Raw genomic sequence first — 16,495 nt, 5'->3', positions numbered from 1 at the left:
AGAGGGCAGCCGGCTCCTTGATAGAATCAGGGCACCCCAACTCACAGCATCCTCCTCAGGGCTGCCCAAGACCCCAGTACAGGTGTCAGGGCCTTGTCTGCTCATGTGCTGTTGCTTCCAGCCCAGGGGGCCTCCCCCGTAAGCCCTGTGAGGCCTGCGCTGGCCTGGGGGGTGGCGGGAAGCAGGGCCCGGCCCTCGCCTGGCCTTGTGGGTCCCGTGGCAGCTGGCTGTATTTACGGCGCTGTGAACTGGACGTCCTGGCGGGCTTTGTGCTCCACGCTAGGAAAGCGTTCGGTGCTTGGCTGTGGTGTGTGAAGTATTTATTCTGCCGGCAGGTTTTACTCCTTTGCTGTTGACTTAAGGACAGTGTCTCTGTGGTTCCCTGTCGTGCCGTGCTGCTCACAGGTGCAGTGGCTGCGAGGGGCCCAGGTGGCCTTGTTTAACGGCACCCCCAGACAGGGAGAGCCGGGCCACGTGCCCACCGTGGCCTCCGCCCCGTCCTTCCCCTCAGACCCTGCCCTGGGTCGCATGGCTTCAAACATCTTGTAACCGTCTCCTTTAAGGAGAAAAAAAAACTTGGAAAAATAACACCCAAAACATCCCTTTGTGAATTATCTTATTTCAAATGCTCTCAGGAACCAAGTCACCTGTCACGATGGTGCGGCATAGCTTCTTGTCTAACAGAAGGGCCCAGTGTTACAAATCCCCTGCTCCCCTCTCTGGCCCGGGTCCTTAGAGACCCCATGGGGACAGCTGCTGCTCTGGGGCTTCAGCCTCATGCCACATGGGGTCACCGCAGTTCTGATGGGGACAGCTGGGGGCCTGCAGCGTCACACCCCTGTCTTGGACTGTTTGAAGAGGCAATGGAGGGACATGAGCACGAGGCCCTCCGGGTGGAGTGCAGACCTGCTCTCCCTGCAGCCCCGGCCAGCTGGGGAGCTTGCGGAGGGCACATCTGTCTTCTCAGGACTAACGGCTCATCTGCTCACGCTCTAGGCCGGGACCAAACCGTCACGAGCCTGGCAGCCGAGACCCCCCGCAGCACTTTGGTGGGCCACCGCCTCTGATCTCGCCCAAGCCCCAGCATCACACCGTGCCCACAGCCCTCTGGAACCCAGTATCCCTGATGGACAGCGCCCTGGAGACACGGCGGGCCGAGAGCCACCCCCTGCACAGCCACCCGGCTGCCTTCGAGCCCAGCCGCCAGGCGGCGGTGCCGCTGGTGAAGGTGGAGCGGGTCTACTGCCCGGAGAAGGCAGAGGAGGGGCCACGGAAGCGTGAGGCCACCCCCCTGGACAAGTATCAGCCACCGCCCCCAAGGGAGGCGGGGAGCCTAGAGCACCAGGCCTTCCCCCCGGGGCCTGGACCCTTCCTCGCTGAGCTCGAAAAGTCCACCCAGACCATCCTAGGCCAGCAGCGGGCCTCCCTCCCACAGGCGGCCCCCCTTGGGGAGCTCAGTGGGCCCCTGAAGCCTGGCTCGCCCTACCGGCCCCCGGCACCGCGGGGCCCTGACCCCGCCTACATCTACGACGAATTCCTGCAGCGGCGCCGGAGGCTGGTCAGCAAGCTGGACCTGGAGGAGCGCAGGCGGCGAGAGGCCCAGGAGAAAGGTCTGGCCTCCCTGGAGGGTCCCTGACCTGCTGGGGTGGGGGCGGTTGGTTAGCAGGGACAAGGGAGCCCTAGTGACAGCTGCCTGCCCCCAAGTTCCCCGGCTGACATGCATCAACCTGCCACCTCTGCTTGGGAAACGGACCCTCGGCCTCTTGCCTGTCCTGCTCGATGCAAATTGTCCCAGAAAGCCAAATCAAAGCTTGTCTGTAAAGACAGTTCTGCAGACACACGTGATTAATAAATGATGAACGGAGGCTAATAAGATGGTTTTAAATATTAATAGTGAAGCGTAACAGGGGAGCAGGCCAGCGACCGAGTGGGCCTGTGCCCAGCGGGGCTGCCGTCATCAGCCACAGGCAGGAGGGCTGGGGGGACGTGGAGGCAGCAGCTGGCACTGCCCGAGGCCAAGGCAGGAGGTCAGAGCTTCCCTCCTGTCTCTGCGGGGGTACGGAGACCTCAGCCAGCTGCTCCCCAAGTTCCCCAAAGAGCCAGGGAGAGCAGGTAAGCAGGCCCAGGTGCGAGGGCTGCCCCCACCTGCACCCAAGTCTGGCCAGGAGGGAACAGGGTCCCAGTAGACACCTGACAAGGGGCTCTCGGCCCAGTTTCTCCTATTGCGTTGAACTCGGCCTCCTCAACCGGAGGCTGGGGTGCAGGCGGAATCTCCCTGGGTTGTTGGCCTAGGCCAGGTTGAGAGCCTAACTGGGGCTTTTCTCCTAAACTCTCCTTGTAAGGGAGGGGGAGGGGAGCACCCCGGCGCCCCTGGGGCAGGGCTCTGCTATTGTTCTCTGCGTTTGAGAGGACGAGCCCATGTGCCTGTTCCCTCCCAGCTGATGCCTCCAGATGGCCACAGCAGGAAGGAGCGTGTGTGTACAAACAGCCTCGTGTTGCTGTGGACACGGCCCCAGGCCTGTGGGGTGGGGGTGGTCAGGGTTAGCCCAGAGGCTGCACAGCCACGTAGGGGCCACTGGAGCTGTGGGTCCAAGGAAGTCTGGCACCTGCTGGACCTAGGACGGGGGTTGATGGAAGTTTCTGCCTGACCTGATGGTGTCTCCACACGTCCCCGAGCGCATACCCCCTGGATAGTCAAAGGCTCCTTGCCTGGCTGAGTACGACCATTTCTGCCATCAGGGTACTACTATGACCTGGACGACTCCTACGACGAGAGTGACGAGGAGGAGGTCAGGGCCCACCTGCGCTGTGTGGCTGAGCAGCCGCCCCTCAAACTGGACACATGCTCCGAGGTACTGGGCTCTCGGCGTCCAGGCCCCTGGCCCCTCCTCGGGAGGTCCTTGTGTGGTCTGTGCTCCCCCACCCCCGCCGTGGCCTGGTACAGAGTCGGCCACGGCACCCAGACTTTCAAGGACCCCCGGACAGGGGCCCCAGGGCAGTGAAAACATAACCACTGTCAGTGGCTTCAAAAACTCATTTGTTTTCTTTCCCAATCTAGAAGCTAGAGTTTTTGCAACTTTTTGGCTTGACCACCCAACAGCAGAAGGAGGAATTGGTGGCCCAGAAGCGGAGGAAGCGGCGGCGGATGCTGAGAGAGCGAAGCCCGTCGCCTCCGGCGATTCAGAGCAAGCGGCAGACGCCTTCGCCAAGACTGGCGCTGTCCACCCGCTACAGCCCCGACGAGATGAACAACAGCCCTAACTTCGAAGAGAAGAAGAAGTTCCTGACCATCTTCAACCTTACCCACATCAGCGCCGAGAAGAGAAAAGGTAGGGCCTCACCTGGGCGGGAGGGGCTGGCTGGGGTGGCCGTGTGCTTCTCACGCAGCCGGCGGGGCCATGGACGCCAGGCAGGGTCTGGGAACACTCAGTCCCGAGGCCATTTGCTCTTGTTGCGTCCTGGACAGCCGTGAAGACTCAGTGGTTTCCTTCCGTGTGTGAAGCCCAGCTCAAGCTGACAACTGCCCTTGTCTTTTATCCATTTTCTAGCGCCTGACAGGTGCGTCTCTGAGCAGAGCGACTCTACCTGGGAGCTGAGGGGAGGTGCTGGGCCACTTGGCTTCGTGTGGTGATGCCAGGAGGGAGGTGTGGGCATGGCCTGTAACTGCCAGGCAGAGCAGCACGTGCTAGGAATGGATGCTTCCAGATCGGTCTGGCCACCCAGGGCCATGCTGGGGTGGACCCTTGGGGCTAAAATCCATACACCAGAAGACACGGTGCCCCTGCCGCACTTCCTTGGGGTTTCTGCTTCCTCAGTCTGCCCGGCCCACGCCCGCTTGGGGCCAAGATGGTGACGTTCCTGGCCGTGCTCCTTCTCCTGCCTCCGGGTCCCTGGAAGACCCCTGGCCTGCTCCCTGGGAGAGTCGAAGGAAAGCAAAAAGTACTGCTGGGTCCTTCAGTTGCTTCAATGTGGGGTTTTTATTTTTTTTTTTTATTAGAATATAGCAGTTTATTTTTCTTTAACCGGTAAGTTGAAGTTTTCACTTCCCCTTTGAGGGTTAGTGACATGTTGATCGCCAGCACAAATCCTAGAAATGTGCAGTTTTGTTTGCAAAAGCCATCTTTTTGCCTGGCTGAATTTGTAGAGGAAGCCATGGGCGCTGTGGCTGCCTAAGTTTCAGAATCATCAAGAAGTGCCACCGAAACAGGAATTCAGTCCGCGGAACGTCTTGGGATCCTCGTCCTTGCAGAGGAAACGGCATGGACCGTGGACTAGCACTGGAGCCCCAGGAGCAGGGGAGGGCACGTGCTGAGCCTCAGAGGCCAGTGTGGACGTTTGGGTGTTTCCTTGTGTCGGGCTGCCTTTGTCGCAAATAAGAACGCCTCCTTCGAAGTCACTGCAGAAGACCCTGGGTACACGGTATCGCATAGACCTGTGATCACTGCACACACAGCTGTCTTGGAATACACCCAAACCATCGTGTAGTAAACGCCAAGAGGAATCTGAGCTCGCTTTAAAATGAAGCTTTCCTCCTTTAAACACGGCCTGTCCCATGGCACTTGCTTTTGGTTTTTCTTGGTTTAAAGTGCTTGTACCTGCCCGTCAGGACTAGGCTAGACTCCTGCTGTCCTTCCCTCTCAAAATGATACGACCGCCTCGTTAATCTTGGGCTGCTTTTCTCACAGACAAAGAGAGACTTGTTGAAATGCTCCGTGCCATGAAGCAGAAGGCACTGTCAGCAGCAATGGCAGACTCCTTGACACACTCTCCGAGGGACAGTCCTGCCGTCTCCCTGAGTGGTAAGGGAAGGACAGCCCCGCCCACCACGCCTGGGACCGTCCTGTGGGCTGCCTGGGGTCACAGGCAGCCGCTCAAGGTCTTCATCTTCATGAACCTGATGTCCTCGAGACTGTTTCTTTCTGTCCCTCACGAGCCTACGCTTCCCAACAGCTGTGATGGTCCTTGGGACACAAGAGGCAGGTTCGGGATTGAGGGGAGGGTCCCAGCTTCTGCAGCGTGCTGTGAGGTGGGCAATAGTCATCGTCCCTCTGCTGCGGCACCAAGGCTTGTCAGGAGGCCAGCCCAGTCCAGGGGGCCGAGGCCGCTGGCGCCCCTGAGGTGCTGTCGCGGGAATGAGGACCCGCTCCAGCCTGAGTGCTGCGCCCTCGTCCCAGCGCCGGCCTGCCCTCGCGCTCTCCTTCCTGCATCTGGGTCTTGCTCCTTCTTCCTGCCGGGCCTTGTCGGCACCTGCTTTCACTCCTCCTCTCTCCTCTCGCCTCCGATCGTGCCTCTCTGCCCCGCCAGAGGAAGCAGGGAGTCTTCATGGTCCCCCGCTGCTCCCACGTGCTCTTTCTGGCCCAGCTGGACTAAATACTCCGGACCGCTTTGATGTCTTGGAAGCCACTCGCTGCTTCCTTCAGATCTTTCTTCCCAGGTGCCTTCTCGGGGCACTTCTCAAGGATGGACTGGCTGCTAAACACGCCACTATCTTCAGACCGTAGCCACGTGCACGATGGTTAATTAAATGTCCCCTGAGTCTTGGTTCTTTGCGCTAGGTCTTTGTGAAACATAAGCTATAGAGACCAGGGTCCCTGTACTGGACGCTTAGCCTGTTAACTTGCAGCTTTTTTTAAACGTTTTCCTTTGCTTTCTGTCTCTGAAAGAACCAGCCACGCAGCAACCTTCTCTGGACACGGATAAGCCTGTCGCTGTTGCCGCTTCCTTCTCTGATGTCCCAAAGGCCGTGGAGCCTGGGAAACTGGAACAGTTCCGGCCCCAGGAGCTCTCGAGAGTCCAGGAGCCAGCTCCTGCCAGTGGTGAGAAGGCCAGGCTGAGTGAGGCCCCCGGGGGCAAGAAGAGCCTGAGCATGCTTCATTACATCCGGGGCACTGCGCCCAAGGACATTCCTGTGCCATTGTCTCACAGCTTCAATGGGAAGAGCAAGCCGTGGGAGCCCTTCATGGCGGAAGAGTTTGCACACCAGTTCCACGAGTCAGTGCTGCAGTCCACGCAGAAGGCCCTGCAGAAGCATAAAGGTAACGAGGCCGCCCGTCCCCACTCGGTCCTGAGCTGCCCCAGCAGCTGGCTAATGGTCCCGAGCGCCAGCAGCTGCTCGGCCGTGGCTCTGTGCACAGTGATGGTGCCTCTCACACCTCAGTGCCCAGGAAGTACCTGGGGACCTGGTCAGGTGCAGGTTGGGGTGGGGCCCAAGACTCCATTTCTAGCAGGCTCCTGGGTGACCCTGATGCTGCTGGTCTCTGGACCACACTCCCAGGATATTTAGCAAATGATACTATTTGAGTTTAAGTCTAAAAGAGGTACCCCTGCATTCGTAGAGTCTGCCACAGGACCTACCTGGAAATTTCTCTGGTCCTTTGGGCACCAGCAGGTGTCTGCTAGACCGGGCGCTCTGTGATGTGACAGTTGCCCTCGCCCTGCGTCCGAGTCTCCACATTCACTGCGGGGTCACTACATTTTATCCCCAATGGAGCAAAAGTTGAAATTCACTAGAAAAGAATCCTCAACAATTAAGTAACTGAGTATGAAATAAATTTTTATAAACTCTAGTAGCCAGAAGGAAATAATTTAGTTATGCCAGAACCACGTTTACGAATTTATTACAAGCTATAAAACCTGAGTAGATACAAAGCATTTTTAGACATCTGCCTCCCGACACTGCTGTGTCTTTTACCCGAGTTAATACTGTTAACAGGCCGGGCACGGTGGCTCACGCCTGTAATCCTAGCACTCTGGGAGGCCGAGGCGGGTGGATCGCTCGAGGTCAGGAGTTCGAGACCAGCCTGAGCAAGAGTGAGACCCCGTCTCTACTAAAAATAGAAAGAAATTATATGGACAACTAAAATATATATATACAAAAAAATTAGCCGGGCATGGTGGTGCATGCCTGTAGTCCCAGCTACTCGGGAGGCTGAGGCAGGAGGATCGCTTGAGCCCAGGAGTTTGAGGTTGCTGTGAGCTAGACTGACGCCACGGCACTCACTCTAGCCCGGGCAACAGAGTGAGACTCTGTCTCAAAAAAAAAAAAAAAAAAAAAAATACTGTTAACAGATACATTGATCCTTCAGAAGCAAAGGAGACACCACCAGTGGGCACTAGTTTTTTGCAGTGATTAACAAAGACTCCCCAAACATCAGGAGTGCTTTATTGGATTCTTACCATGAACTTACTTGAAAATTGGATTTTTCAAGACAAATGTTTGAGGAGATGCGAATGGCTCCTGCTGCTGTGGGCGGGGCTTCCCTTCCTTGACTGTGGCACCTGCAGGTGACGGTACAGTCGCCCTTCCGTACCTGTGTTCCGCGTCTGTAGACTCAGCTAACCTCGGATTGGGAATAGGTGGGGGAAACAATTCCACAAAGTTCCAAGAAAACAAAACTTGAGTTTGCCCCATGCCCAGGACTGCCCTGAATCCACACCCATGAAGTGGTGCGTGGGCCTTGTGTTAGGTATCACTGAAGTACACGGGAGGAAGGGTATAGGTTATGTGCAAATACTACGTCGGGTTTCAGTATCCTTGGAGGTCCTAGAACTGATCCCTCTAAACTGAGGGACAGCCGTACAGTGGAATTTTGAAATGCTTTTAGAAGTTCCCGAGCGCCCTCCCTGTCCCTTCCAGATGCACTTTACAGAGGCTTTTCTGTGGCCCTAGGACACCTTTTTCCTGCCTAGTTTTATTCCAGCTCTTTCCCTGGCCTTGGACTGCTCACGATTTTAAAGTTACCCTGCCATGCCAGTTTGAGCCAAACCAGTCCATTGATTAAACCAGCCTCAGGGCTGCCATTCACACAGGGAGGCAGCACGTGCCCCGAGACGGCGAAGACCCTGATGAGACAGGTCACAACAAAGCCGACTCCTGGTAGAGGGCAGAACCCCCAGCTGAGCTCAGGGACTGAAATACCTGTGCGTTTCAGGAAAAGAGGGGGCTGGTATTTACTAAGGGCCAACTATAGACCAAGCTCAAACCCACCGAGAAATTCAAGCTCCGAGATGAACCCTGCCAAGATCATCCACATGGTAGGAGTGGTTGGCACTCAGGTCTGCCACTGTCCTGGTGTCCTTGTTTCTGACCTTTCCTTAGTGTTGGCTTTGGCCAGACCTTCCGTCTGCCTGGAGACCTGCAGCCACCCCGACTCTGCACCAAAGCAGGGCAGAGCCCCCTGTTGCGACAATATCCTGTGTCCGTACCCCCTGCACACACTGACCCGCGCCCTGTCCTTTCCCCACCAGGGAGCGTAGCTGTGCTGTCCGCAGAGCAGAACCACAAGGTCGACACGTCCGTCCACTATAACATTCCCGAGCTGCAGTCCTCCAGCCGCGTCCCTGCACCCCAGCATAATGGGCAGCAGGAGCCCCCCACCACGAGGAAGGGGCCCCCCTCCCAGGAGATGGACCGGGACTCAGAAGAGGAGGAGGAGGAGGACGATGATGGAGAAGATGAGGAAGAAGCCCCCAGGCACAAGTGGCAAGGGATTGAGGCAATTTTTGAAGCCTACCAGGAACACATAGAAGGTGCGAGAGGGTGTAGCGGGAGGAGGAGCCGATGAGGTCAGTTTGGAAGGGAAGCTAAATGACCGAGTCGTGTAGGACTTTGCCAGCCTCAGTTTTCACGGTGCCAGAACTTACATTTCCTAGGGCATCCTAGACACAGATGCCAGGAGGGCGAGCGTTCCCCAGGCTGGCAGTCGTCACTGTCTCATGCTCAAACCTGGGGACATCTAAGTACCATAACACCAGCTATGTGGGCAGCCTGTCCCTTAGCATGATGGTCCAAATGCAGGCCCTGCGCTCTGGGCTGCTTGTACAATACTGTTAGTCCTCACGCATGCCTTGGCTTCATCCACGGCCCTGGACTTAGCTGGAGCCCTGACGCCACACCCCGTCGCCGCTTGAGCCTGCCTGGTCCCACCCCCTGGGCCACTGTGTGCCACTCACGTTTTCAGATACTTTTACTCTAAAGTTCACCTCTGGACAAGCCCTGTGCCGGAAGAGGCAACCTCTCGGTAAAGGCTTAGCCAAAGACTTGCCTCTCTTGGCAGAACCCAGAATGTTCTCTTGGGGAAGCCAGAGCACTGAGGGGACTCCAGCACACAGCTCCCATGTTAGGAAGTTGGGGACCGTTGTGTTTACAACACACCACCTCCTGCCTCTGTTTCCCCAGAATGTTGCAAAGCCCCTTTGGGGCATAGCACGGGTGTGCAGGCACTGCCAGGCCGGGCCAGTCCCCACTGCTGCCTTCTGCGGTTAGTTGATTACCATATTGTAGAAGAGTTTTCAGCGGGGTGTGGTGGCTCAGGTCTATAATCCCAGCACTGGGGGAGGCTGAGGCAGGACGATCAGCTGAGGCCAAGAGTCTGAGACCAGCCTGCGGCAACACAGTGAGACTCCCGTCTCTACAAAAAAAAAAGAAACGAAAAAATTAGCCAGGGTGTGGTGGTGCACACCTCTAGTTCCAGCTACTCAGGAGGCTGAGGTTTTTATCAGGTATTACGATGTCATGTTAAATATGCAGACTTGATTATGAACATCAGGTGTTTCAAATAATACTTTGAAATGTTCAAATGGTATTTTTAAGCCACAGAACCATCCAGACTAACAAAACAGACGCTCGTGTAGCCACAGCCAGGGTGTGGGACTGTGCTCTGCTTCCTCCCCTCCCTCACAGCCTGATCCTGAATTGAGGGCCCTGCCCTCCCTGACATGCTGTTATTTCTTAGACTTACACATGTATGTCCAGAAGCAATATATAGCATTGTTTTTTAATTTTACTGGAACAGTCTTTTCTGGGTGAGTTTTCGGTATCTTGTTTGCTGTTTGTTCCTTCCAAACCCCAAAGTTGTGAGGATGTTTTTCTGTATTTTCTTCTGGAAGTCTTTAGGTTCTGCTTTTCTTACTATGCCTAGAATGCATTTATGAGTACGGACTAAGGCAGAAATCTAACCGCAGCTTTCCCACCCAGACACGGCAGTATCGCGACAGTCTATGTGGTACCCCCACAGGGCGTGTCCTGGTCAGGCTGTGCCCGCATACATGCCGGATCACCCGACCTCTCCTGGCCTGCCCCAGGTCGTGCCAGGGCTTTGCACCTCTCCACTGTCTGGAGAGCAACTCCCTTCACTCCATCTTCTCTAAGCTGCTGCTCAGCTGTTCTTGGCCCCTGCCTTTCCCCCATGAATTTTAGGATCACCTTGTTGTGCTCTACTCCCAAAAGACCCTGTCAGGAATTTCAGTTGCATTGAGTTTGCAGACTTGGGGAGAACTGGCATCCTTGTCTATCAAGATGGTATAAAACTATATTAAATAATTCCTATTCTTCTCCCCGAAGTTCTTTTACTAGATTTAGGTTTCACTTAGTTTTTTACTTTGGACTTTTAAGTTTTCATTACCTATGATTATTCCGCAGGTAGGAACCATAGATGATCACACCATCTGGTTCTTCACTTTTGAATTTTTTTACTTCTAATTTTGTTGTTATGCTGCGTCACATAGGACCTTTATTGCTGTCGGAGGCTTGTCTCATTTGTGAAACTTTAGGAGCATTCCATTAAAGAGCGAAGGTGGCCAGGTGCGGTGGTTCACATCTGTAATCCCATCTCTTTGGAAGGCCAAGGCAGGAAGTTCAATTGAGGTCAGAAGTTTGAGGCCAGTCTGGGAAACACAGCAAGACCCGTCTCCAAAAAATAAGATCAGCCAGGCATGGTGGTGTGTACCTGTAGTCCTAGCTACTTAGGAGGTTAAGGTGGGAGGATCACTCGAGTCCAGGAGTTTGAGGTTACAGTGATCCGTGATGGTGTGCCCCTGTACTGCAGCCTGGGCGACAGACCAAGACCATGTCTCTGAAAAGAAGGGAAAAAGAAATGAAGGTTTGCATTTGCTGAGTTCATGTATAACTGTCAAAAGTTAACTAATGTATTTTGTATATACTCTTGAGATCCAAACCACCTTATTTTTCATCTTTTGATTTTCCTGATGTTGGATTTGTTAGTGCCTTTAGGATTTTTTAATTTATGTTCTTAAGTAGCAGACTCTAATTTCATTGTTTTACTGTTCCAGCTTTCCCCGTTTTTTTGGCCTCTGAAATACTTTCATAAAGTAGAGGTTTATCCTTGAAGGCTTGAAATCATCCTTTTTAAAACTAGGCTTAGTACCTTGGTAAAACAGAGATTTCATTTTACTAATCAAACCTGTGCTTTCCATTTCTAAGTTTATTCTGGCTTTTTCTTTTTACAAGATGCATTTTAAGGCCATAAACATTTCTTCCTAATGTCTAACTCTTAATCTGCCTTTTGATTCTAGATCCTTTTGTTGGACTGGGTTTAATTTAGTGGGATTTATGAATTATTGGTACAATTCAAAGTGCTGGGAGCATTGTGGTCCACAGGAGGAGAGAGGCCTTTGCTGGGCCAGGAGGACAGTGTGCAGAGGGCAGCACGCGCCAGGCCTCCGGCCCCGCGCACAGAAGGTGCATCCTCCTCTCTTCTCTTTTCAGAGCAAAATCTGGAGCGGCAGGTGTTACAGACGCAGTGCAGACGGCTGGAGGCCCGGCACTACAGCCTCAGCCTGACTGCGGAGCAGCTCTCCCACAGTGTGGCGGTAAGTCAGCACGGAAGGGAAGGGCAGGGCGTGTCCTAAAACATGGTGCTTTTCCCAACCTTTCCAGTTTAGGTTCAAGAACGCCCATAAAGATAAGTTGTAGAAGGGAAATCTGCTCTTAAGGGGAAAATGCAGGTACTGGTTGATTATCCAAGATAATAGATAAGGAGAGAAGTATCTTTAACTTGCAGAATATTGATCCTACGAGAGCAGAGATGCTACTTTACATATCCCTCGTGGAGAATTACTTACTGTCCGTAGCGGTCTCCTACTGTGATTTGCCAAGGAGGGTGGAAGATGGTTTTATCGGAGAAGCAAAGCTCTTGAGGCAGCCAAAACCACTTCACACCACCTTCAGCCCAGCTCAGCCAGTCTCCCGGATGTACCAGTGGGATCCGCCCCACAGGCTTCCCCCAGGGGCGAGGAACAGGTTTCAGATCACTCCCCAAGTTCTTACATCTACAGGCCCCAAGACTCAGGGTTTGAGCCAAGACAGCAGTAGACACCGATTCTTTAAAAGCAGGTATTGTGAGAATCTAGGGCTCTGGAAGAGCCAGTTCCAGCTGTCCCCAGAGGCCACTCTCAGAACACAGGCTGGAAGGGGATATTGTCACAGTGGAAGGTTTGCCTTTCCACAAGGCGTCCGATGCTTTCATGCACCACATGCATCTCCTTACAGGCAAGATGGGTTTGTTCTGATGTGAACTTCCTTCTCCACAGGAGTTGAGGAGCCAGAAACAGAAGATTGTCTCAGAAAGGGAGCGGCTCCAGGCAGAACTGGACCACTTACGGAAGTGCCTTGCCTTGCCTGCAATGCATTGGCCTAGGGGCTACTTTAAGGGATATCCCAGGTGACGGTTTCCCTTGCACTAGGCTGAACCTATAGTATAGAAATATTATCTATTTTATTACCTTGAATATTTAATATTTTTCACTGGGAGGTTTGAAGCTTAAAAAATAAGAATGTGCCATGCATGAAGCAAAGGATTCCAGGCTCCAGAAAAAAAGAACAGACTCACCTTGACTTCAATGCAGCTGAATCACCTTTGTCGTTCAGCGAGCAACCAACCCATGTAGGACGCCCATAGCTTTTCTTTTTAAAGGTGGTTTACTCCTTCCCCCACGTCACTGTTTTTTAATCTGAAAACAAAAGCTCCATTACCAACACTAAAACCTTATCATTTATAGCCCCCATACGATTGGATCAAACCTGTTATTTTCTGTTTCCTTTGTGTGGCCATGTTGTTATGCCTCAAGAACGAAGTTTGCTTTTGCTGCAGTGACGAGGGGGGGGGGGGTCTCACTCCTCCCCAGGAGTGAGACTTTGCTTCGGCTGAAAAGGTTGGGTGCATTGTAAATAAAAAGGGCTTATTTGTTTGTTACTTTCCCGCAAAATATTCTTCAAAGCAACAGGTCCTAGGAGCACACAAAGCAACAACCCAAAGGCTTTTCCCTGGAAAAGCTCTTACCTAAAGATAAAACAAATCCACAAACTAAAGGTACCTTTTTATCACTCCGTGGGGGAGAATGTACAGAGCTCTATGTATACATATATTCACTCCCACCAAATTGTTACTGCGGTGGGGAGTGTTTTCATACAAACATAAATTTTGAGAGAAAAGTCAAAGGTGCTTCAGCCTTGTACTGTGTATATATATTAAAAAAAAGTTTTGTATGTTTTTATTACTTTAATTATTGTTATAAAAAGCCTGCCATTTTTAATATGTGGTTTGGGGGATTTTTTTTGTTTGTTTGTTTTTCCTGTTTGGGGATTTTGTTTGTTCTGTTTTTGTTTTTCTGGGCAAAAAAACTTGCTTTTAGTGTTTGTACTGCTGCTGGTCAGGACATTAAAATATTGAAGTGTTTTTAAAAATTAAAGAAGAAGAAAAGTAAAAGAGCTTACCACTGGCGCCTATGCGATCACTTCATTTTTAATTTCAGTTGCACCAGAAACTGACGTAGAAAGCCATGCGTTACTGCTTACCTCCCCCTTCGCCCCACCCCCACGTCTGGACACACTGATGGCAGATACAGCCCACTGCTACCGAGTGAGGAGGGGACAGTCTGACAGGAACAGAGTAGCACCTGTGTGTGGCAATCACGCGAACACATGGGTGTGGGGCTTTAAAAATAAAAAACCTTTCAGGAAATAGACAGTTTCTGTGAAAGAATTCTAAGATGCCCAAGAGCAGGAGCAGAGTAGGAACGTTAGAGGCTTTATATAGATGCGAAGCTTTGCAAAAGCCTAAAGTAGGGTAAACAGTGTCTGAGCTGAACCCCTCCTTTTCAACTTACTGTGACAAGCACAGGAATGGCGAGGAACCGGGCTCACGACACCACGGTGCAGCAGTGGGCAAGTTTCCTGCTCGTCCCAGTTGCTGCTTGTGCAGGCAGTGTTCAGATCCAGAAGGCATCTGTCGCCCACACGGGCCCTCACCAGAGGCCAAGGCAGCCCATCGCTACTCCGGTCTGGTGGGGGAGGCAGAGGCCTGGCCCCAGGCAGGGCAGACGCCCTGTGTGCCGGCTGCTCACTGCTGTGACCAGTGGCCGAGCCCTCAGTCCCAGCCTTTGCTGTGCAGAACAGCTTGCTGGCAGCTGGCATTGTGTTGCTTTATCGGCCCCTGCACAGTTTGCTTTGTACATCTGCCAAGAATCTTCCAGTTATTAGCAAACTCAGACAAATGTGCCACCAGTATTATCAGCAGTCAACAAGCACCTTCCTCTCCACAGAGGCGACTGGAAGAGGACTCAGTGGGCTGTGCTGCGGTCCTCCTCCCCTGAAAGACACTGAGAGGTCAACACGTTCCACAGGTATTCAGAGGGAGCTACGCTGCCAACAATCAGGGCAAAACCTTAATCTCTCTACTTACACTCTGCTTGCAGTTTCTGGTCTGAAAGCCTAAGAGTCACATCTTAGCACTTCACTCCCAGGCCGCCTCCTACATCACAGAAGATGTCTGAATGCTTTTGCTAATGAGCTTTGGTAATGGCCTTGGCTAAGGAAAAGGAAAAAGTAGATCTCATAACATAACAGGAAGGAAAAGCACAGCCCACCCCTCGCCATCCAAGGGGAGCTCCCTTGGTTGGATTTCTTGGTATGGGGACAGTTCGTGGCCCGCGGGACAAATGAGTTGCTGTTACAGAGGCCTCTCGGGTGGGGCTGTCTCACCCGGCTGGCAGGAACTGCTTTCTCCCCTTCTGGGTGGAAATCCCACCTTCCCCCTGCCCTGGAGCTTCTCAACCGCTCTGCCTCACCATTCCCCCACCTACCTGTGGAGATCTCTGAACATCCACATGCTCAAGAAATGACAATCAGGACACAAATACAAACCAGTAAGGCAGCACCAATAAACTAAGATAAAGAAAAGGTCTCTTGAAACAAAAGTACACCACTAAGACGTAGTATCTAACAATGGTTTTCCCATCCAACACTTAGTTTTATATAACCTGAAAACACTTACTTTCCTATAATTCTGAGAGGACACAGTGACATCTAAACCTGTTTTCAGTTGGGCTTCACAAAAATTTGACATATACACGATCTCTGAAGCTTTTTGTTCGCCTCTTTTCACTGCTGCGTTTGAAAGAAAGTTAAGTACATCAAACATGTCCTAGAGTCAATTCTGCATCCTGTGTGTCAGTATTTGCGTGATGCCCTCAGTCTTTCTCAACTAGGAGTCTTCCCATGTTACCTGGAAGGGACAGCTGCCATCTGTCCTCCGCAGAGGAATTCACTATACTTTTGAGGGATACCTGCCAACACTAAATCTGGTTCCACGTTTAATCAGATCTTTGAAACAAGATTTGTTTCCTACAATCAGAGCCAAAGTGACGTGATAAAATATCATGTTCCTAAATCCATTGTCTCAGATAAGTGACCAAGGCAGGATTTAACATTTTAGTCTATATCTTAAAGGGATAAAACACTTAATTGGCATTAACATTCTAATAGATTGTACCCTTATGGATATTCAGAGTATTAAAAGGAGCCCACACCTTCAGCAGCAAAGAATTATAACACAGGAAATCTAAAGCTTGTAGCAGAATGGTATTTTCCTCGAGTAGCTCATGATACTGCCAAATCTCAAAACTGAAGCTGAATTTCAAACCCTTTTCCCACTGAGCTGTGTGTTTAATTAAAGCGTAGAAAATTCCAGGGATTCGCCACAAGATGGAGATGGTCAGCACAAGCCTATTCTGTTACTCTTTAAAGTGTATATTAGCCACTTAGCATTCTCTATACTCTTTCAAGTAACCAACCTGTTGACTTTACTACTTGCAGTAGCCTGTCCCCAACTTTTTGATCCAGTGCTTAACTTAAAAAAAATTCCTTAACTCTGCCTTGACCCGAGGAAGACCACGCTAACTGGTTGTGTTACTTTGTATGTACCCTGTGCTTATCGCTAGAACAGTAAACCCACACACGGGTGGGGAGGAGGAACACCGATGCCTCGGTCACTCTGGGGGCAGTTTAGATGCTGTGAAATTAAACCTGTTCTAAGTGTACTTGTTTGAATTAATTGTATTGTATTATTATTTGTTGAATGTAGTAATTAGGTATTTATGAATATATTGCTGTAATTTCTGACAACATCCAAAAAATAAAATCTTCCTAAATCATATTAAGAGGAAAATCTTTTTTTACATTATAATAAAACAAGGCCCCAAAAGGAAAGCTCAACAAGCATATCATTTCACAGGTAAAAGGTGAAGACAGATGTCACGTTACCTTAGCTGAGGTACGTTTTAAGACCAAGGGACAAGGGGTCAGGTCTGAGGCACACAGGACCTCTGACCCTCCACAATAAAAAGTGGTTTCATTCTAAAAGGCTCCAGCTGAAATCTGGAGGATTCTGAGTAAGGGTGAGACGAAAAGACAAGTCCT

General features: G+C 51.8%; 1 protein-coding gene across 2 annotated transcripts in view; it reads left to right on the top strand.

Moving 5' to 3' along the window:
- Positions 1 to 14,405, top strand: part of GSE1 (Gse1 coiled-coil protein) — a 378,645-nt gene extending 364,240 nt beyond the window's left edge. The window contains exons 10-17 of one of the 2 annotated variants that reach the window (XM_069456611.1): positions 997 to 1,610; positions 2,740 to 2,852; positions 3,059 to 3,329; positions 4,686 to 4,799; positions 5,664 to 6,035; positions 8,248 to 8,529; positions 11,507 to 11,610; positions 12,331 to 14,405. In XM_069456611.1, the coding sequence (XP_069312712.1) occupies positions 997 to 1,610; positions 2,740 to 2,852; positions 3,059 to 3,329; positions 4,686 to 4,799; positions 5,664 to 6,035; positions 8,248 to 8,529; positions 11,507 to 11,610; positions 12,331 to 12,465 (2,005 nt within the window). In that variant the 3' untranslated portion in view covers positions 12,466 to 14,405. Of the gene's footprint in view, positions 1 to 996; positions 1,611 to 2,739; positions 2,853 to 3,058; positions 3,330 to 4,685; positions 4,800 to 5,663; positions 6,036 to 8,247; positions 8,530 to 11,506; positions 11,611 to 12,330 lie in introns of those variants that run through there. The other variant, XM_069456612.1, reaches the window with a different exon arrangement.
- Positions 14,406 to 16,495: the final 2,090 nt, after the last annotated feature.

Source organism: Eulemur rufifrons, chromosome 23 (assembly GCF_041146395.1).
Source record: "Eulemur rufifrons isolate Redbay chromosome 23, OSU_ERuf_1, whole genome shotgun sequence".
NCBI lineage: Eukaryota > Metazoa > Chordata > Mammalia > Primates > Lemuridae > Eulemur > Eulemur rufifrons.
This window is presented reverse-complemented; position numbering and strand designations above follow the sequence as displayed.